Raw genomic sequence first — 6,309 nt, forward strand, 5'->3', positions numbered from 1 at the left:
GTTGTTACCTATGTTGTTTATCCTCCTCATGGATTTTGTAATGCATTGAACACTCGGAGATGATGGAGAAGGATTGGACTGGATTGGTGATAGGAAATTTGCAGACCTAGAGTATGCTGATGATGTTGTCCTTGTTAGCAGAACGCCACAGGATTTACAATGCTTGCTTACCAGAATGCATGAAATATCGCACAGGGTTAGGCTCTAGATAAATAGAGGAAAGGCAGATTTGATGAGGCCGGAATATCCAATGAAAGATTAAATATCTTTGGAAGGAGAAAGGATTGATAAGGTAGAGTCATTTAAGTGTTTAGGAAGTGTTATCTCCAATACAGGGTCTTTAGAATTAGAGTTTAGTGATAGATTGGAATATGCAAATCAGACAATGGCTAGATTAAGTAAAATTTGGAAATCAAATCGCCTGAAATTACATATAAAAATTACACTATACATCAGTTTAGTGAGATCAATGTGTGATAATGAGACAATCTCCAATAGATTTTGTAGATTTGAGAACAAAGCCCTCAGGAGGACATTGGGGGTTGAAAAGCATGACAGGATTAAAAATGATACTATAAGATAGATTTCGAGTGCCATATGTGGATGAGATCATGATGAGAGGTAGAAGAAGATGGTTTTGGCATGCTCTTTGCACTCCCCAAGAGAGATTAGATCATTAAACGTTCAGCTGGGCTTAATAAGGCACTAAAAGAGTTGGAAGACTCAGGCCTACATGGCTGAGGGCTATGAAGCATGAAGTAGGAGATGATGGATGGAGAAGTACTGAATCAAAAGCTCAAGATAGAACCGACTGGCGAAATCTAACCGAGGCCCTTTGCATCAATAGGCATAGGAGTAGATGATGATAATGATGAGTATATATATATATGTATATATATATATATATATATATATATATATATATATATATATATATATATATATATATATATATATATATATATATCATCGGTGAAGGTAGTGACAATCAGTAATGAACGTACGTCTCATAATATGGATAGGGAAAGTGGTTTTCGTAATGTCTCTCTATTCCGAACGTTTCGTGATTTTCTTAATCACATTGTCAAGGGCTACATATAGAACATATACATAAAAGTTAAGCACTAGTTAAAATTATAAAGATTCATTTAATACAGTAAAAATCAGAAAAAATAAATGAAAATTAAAAGGAAAAAAATATATATCCATCCAACAGATTAGTAGAACCAACCTCCCAGAAGCGTAATGTGAAACTGATGACAATAATAGAAAGAGAACCAACCGAAAGTTATGACATATATAATGGAATTGAAGAAGCTTGGGTGTTTAACGACTGAACTAGTCTTTTGATTAATATTGACTCAAAAAGAGGTAAGTCATGGTTATTTGACACGTGACCAATGATGGTAAAATCTTTGCTGTCAATATTTTGTTTGGATATTTTTGCATGATTACGAATATTTGAATATTTAGGGTTGGATATTCTGCAACCTGTTCGAAAGCTAACACATCTATGGGAATCAACAACCTTCAAAAACCTCTTAGTAGATCCTAAGTAGGTCCCAGAGTTACACCAGAGGACGGACTCAATCGATCTTTTAGGGGGAAAAGTGAGTCAATTGTGAGGGGGTTCTCAGGAATGAGTTTAACTTCCACAGTTGGAAAGTGTTGTTGGATGATTTCTGTAAATTCTTTTCCAACGGAAATCTTCATGACCAAAAGGAAAACCCGTATAGAATTTAAGTTTAGGAACTAAGTGTTTTTGGAGACTCAGCCATTTTTTCATTTAATAATCTATTAAGAAGTTTGAAAAATATTTTGGTGGAAAACAGTTTTTCTTAACATATTTACAAAAATAAAGCAAAATCAAACCATTGTCCTTTAGACTTGGTTAGTGCCATAACCTCGTACCATGGTCTTCCACTGACTAGGGGAACAGTTCTCTTATTTCTCTTCCTCTTGTTTTTTGAAGGTTTTATAGTTTATATTTGAAAGATATATTTTAATGCTGTCACTGTTCGTAGAATATAATATTTTAATTGTTCATTACTTCTTTTGTAGTTTATTTATTTATTTGTTTCATTTCCCCACTGTGCTATTTTTCTCTGTTGGAGCCCTTGGGCTTATAGCATCTTGCTTTATCAAGTACTGTTGTAGCTTAGCTAATAATAATAATAGTAATAATAATAATAATAATAATAATAACAAATACTACTACTACTACTACTACTACTACTACTACTAATAATAATAATGATAATAATAATAGACAAAGGGAGTGGTAAATAGGTTCTTTATAAAGATAATTATCCATATTTAAGCAAGAAAATAACTTGACTTGAAATAAGAAAATGGAAACCATAAACAACCTTAATTAGCATGAAGTAAAAAGATACAAGTAATAAAACCCCTTTGTAGGTTGTAGATTGAAGAAAAGGAATTGTAGTTCAAGAAAATACCCAGAAAGGTAAGTACTGAAACTCACCTGATAAGAAAAGAACACTAAAGGAAATGCGGCTGATTGCAATACATATAGTGACAGGTTAAACTAGCTTTACTTAAAAAGTGTCTCAAAGGTTAACGCAGAGAGATACACAACAGTGTTGGTTTTGACTTGAATACAGAAAGTGTAAAGTGTATATGTTAAGGATAATACACAGGGTAGTTGAAATTGAAATTAGCTTGATTAAAAGGGAAACGAGAAAAACTGTCAGATTAGAAATCTATAAAGGTTTTCCTCGCAGAATTATTATCATTATTATTATCATTATTAACTAAGCTACAACCCTAGTTGCAAAAGCAGGATGCTATAAGCCCAAGGCCTCCTACATAGAAAACTAGCTCAGTAAGGAAATTAAATAAGAAAATAAATAAACTACATGAAAAATAATGAACAATTAAAATAAAACCCTTTAATAACATTATTATTATTATTATTATTATTATTATTATTATTATTATTATTATTATTATTATTATTATTATAAGCTAAGCTACTACCCTAGTTGGAAGAGCAAGATGCTATAAGCCCAAGGGCTCCAACAGGGAAAAATAGTCCAGTGAGGAAAGGAAATAAGGAAATAGATAAACGATATAAGAAGTAATGAAAAATTAAGATAGAATATTTTTAAAATATTAACAACATTAAAACAGATATTTGATATATAAACTATAAAAGGACTTGTGTAAGCCTGTTCAACATGAAAGCATTTGCTACGAATTTGAACTATTGAAGTTCTACTGATTCATCTACCCGATTAGGAAGATCATTCCACAACTTAGTCACAGCTGGAATAAAACTTCTAGACTACTGTGTAGTGTTGAGTCTTATGATGGAGAAGGCCTGATTATAAGAATTAACTGCATGGAACTGTCCGGGAAGATCTGAATGTAAAGGATGGTCAGAATTATGAAAAATCCATAATGAACTAATTGAACGACGGTGCCAGAGATTAATATCTAGATCAGGAATAAGAAATTTAATAGACCGTAAGTTCCTGTCCAACAAATAAGATTGGAATCAGCAGCTGAAGACCAGACAGGAGAACAATACTTGAAACAAGGTAAAATGAAAGAATTAAAACACTTCTTCAGAATAGATAGATCACCAAAAATCTTGAAAGACTTTCTCAATAAGCCAATTTTTTTTGTGGATTTGAAGAAGATACAGACCAAATGTGTTTCTCGAAAGTAAATTTGCTGTTGAGAATCACACACAATATTCTAAAAGTCATAAAAAAAATTAAAAAAACATTATCAATGCAGAGATCCAGATGTTGAGGAGCTACGGTCCTTGACCTACTTACAACCATACTTTGAGTTTTTTAGGACAATAAAACAGATCTTTCATGTATAAACTACAAAAAGAGACATGTCAACCTGTTCAACATAGAAACTTTCGCTGTAAGTTTGAAGTTATGAAATTCCACCGATTCAACTACCCGATTAGGAAGATCATTCCGCAACTTGGTCACAGCTGGATTAGAACTTCTAGAATCTTGTGTAGTATTGAGCCTGACTATTAGAATTAACCTCATACTTTGTATTACGAACAGAGTAGTACTGTAAGGGAAGATCAAAATGCAAAGGACGGTCCGAATTATGAAAAATATCATGCATGCACTACAAACTTGATATGGTGCCAGAGGTTAATATCTAGATTAGGAATAAAAAAATTTAATAGATCGTAAGTTCCTGTCCAGGCAGGAGAACGATAGCCTACTTGAAACGAGGTAGAATGAAAGAATTACAACACTTGTAAGGCTCCGTCCACACGGATGAGCTTTGCTCGACGAACTTTGTTTCAGATGACGTCAGAAGTGTACAAGCAGCGAGCAAAGTTCGTTAAGGTTTTTTCGTATGATTACCGAAGTAACGTGAGCTGTGCTCGTTGGTGGTTAAAGACAAGGGAGATGTCATTGCCTGACGTAAGAAGTTACGTTTCTCATTAATGCCAGTGATATACTATTTTTTATCCTCTACTTTCAAGTTTCAACATTTCAAAGTTTTATTGGTCCTGTGAGGCAACTTTAAACAAAAAAAAAACAAAAAGGCATTATAAATGGCATTATGGTCAAGCCAATGGTTCTTTCTGAATTCAACTCCCGTTGTCAGGTCGATCTCATCGACTTGCAATCCCATCCTGATGATGAGTGCAAGTTTATAATGGTGTATCAAGATCATCTCACCAAGTTCGTGGCTCTCTCGGCCCTGAAGACAAAGAGCGCAGAAGTAGCATACCAGCTCGTTGACATATTTATGTTGCTTGGTGCACCAATGATTCTACAGTCCGATAATGGCAGAGACTTTGCAGACAATGTGGTAAGCAGCCTAAAAGAGTACTGGCCCACTTTGATTGAAGATCGTTCATGGTAAGCCGCGCCACTGAAAAAGCCAGGGGAGCATCGAAAGAGCTAACCAGGACATCGAAAATATAGTGTGTGCTTGGATGCAAGATGAAAAAACAGGCCGCTGGAGTGAGGGGTTACGGTTCGTCCAACTCATGAAGAACAGAGCTTTTTATTCTGGGATTAAAAGATCACCATACGAAGCTCTATTTGGCTGCCAATCTGAAGTAGGCCTCACAACGTCGTCCCTACCTGACAATGTTTTATAAGATGTGGAAACAGAGGAAGACCTCGAAAAAATAATACATAGTGTACAAACAATACAAGAGTAGGAAGACAGAGATGAAGGAATGCAAGAGACAGCACTTTCTGCAGAAGACATGCATGAGAATGCAATCCATGATGATGGAAAACAAAGCAATGGTGAAACCATGGCTATCGAAGAGCCTTCTATTGAAAACCCTTCTTCTTTCACTAACTACTACGTCTGCTTAAAAGAATCCAGCGGTGCTCTTACATGTGAAAAGTGTAGCCAAAATGTTCATGCCATCTGTGGGCATTCCCCTAAAGACGATGATGACAACGAAGTAGAAGGTTATGTGGTTAGCATTTTGTGCACTGTTTGCTTCAATATTGAGAAAGCTATCAAATATAAAATGGAATCGAAATCAAACCTGGAAATGCAGGCCAAAAGAATGAAAAGGGGTTCTGACAAAAAATGTCCTCCTGCGCCTTTAGGAGCCAGTGTGCAAGTTCCGATTCCCGATGTTGACAAAGGGCGGGGAGACTTGCGAAATCTGTTGGCAGTTGTTATGAGCATGACAGAAGATGGCTTTTACCGCCCCGGAACTGCACAAGGAATCTTGAAGCAACTATATGCCAGATCAGAATTCACTGTATGTCCAAAAGATTTCATGAAAGCGGAAGATGTTCCTGACCTTGAAATAGCTTTCCAATCTGCTGCTACTTCTCTGTCCACAGGAAGCGGCCAAGGATTCGTCAGGTGTATGTGCAAGACGAAATGCCAAACTATGAGGTGTCTTTGTGTGAAAAAGAAAATTAAGTGCAATTTAAAATGCCATTCTAGTCTTCCCTGCTGCAATAAGTAGCTCATTCCAGTTATGCTCTGCTTGTTTTCACCGGAAACAACACCATCTCCTTATTTTTTATCAATTTTCCACTGATTCGTGAAATATGACTATGCAAGACCAAAGTGCCAAAATATAAAGTGTTTTTGTGTGAAAGAAGAAAATTAAGTACAGTACAATTCTAAGTGTCATGCCAGTCTTACTTGCTGTAGCATATACTTTAATCTCAGCTCTGCTGTCGTTGTTTTACCGGTATGAACATCATATGCTTTATTTCGTATTCCTTCCACTTTAAAATACGTAATTATCAATAGAGGCTTTTGTACAATTCTAAGTGTCATTCCAGTCTTACCTGCTGTAGCAAATACTTCAAT

General features: G+C 35.4%; 1 protein-coding gene across 1 annotated transcript; it reads left to right on the top strand.

The window, feature by feature from the left end:
* Window positions 1-5,197: 5,197 nt before the first annotated feature.
* LOC137641043 (uncharacterized) lies at window positions 5,198-5,956 on the top strand. Its single transcript, XM_068373492.1, has one exon. The coding sequence runs from the start codon at window positions 5,198-5,200 to the stop codon at window positions 5,954-5,956; it is 759 nt and encodes a 252-aa protein (XP_068229593.1).
* Window positions 5,957-6,309: the final 353 nt, after the last annotated feature.

This window comes from Palaemon carinicauda, chromosome 5 (genome assembly GCF_036898095.1).
Source record: "Palaemon carinicauda isolate YSFRI2023 chromosome 5, ASM3689809v2, whole genome shotgun sequence".
Lineage (NCBI taxonomy): Eukaryota > Metazoa > Arthropoda > Malacostraca > Decapoda > Palaemonidae > Palaemon > Palaemon carinicauda.

Coding starts and splice junctions, on each gene's coding strand:
- LOC137641043 (XM_068373492.1), top strand. CDS start 5,198: ATGCAAGAGACAGCACTTTCTGCAGAAGACATGCATGAGAATGCAATC.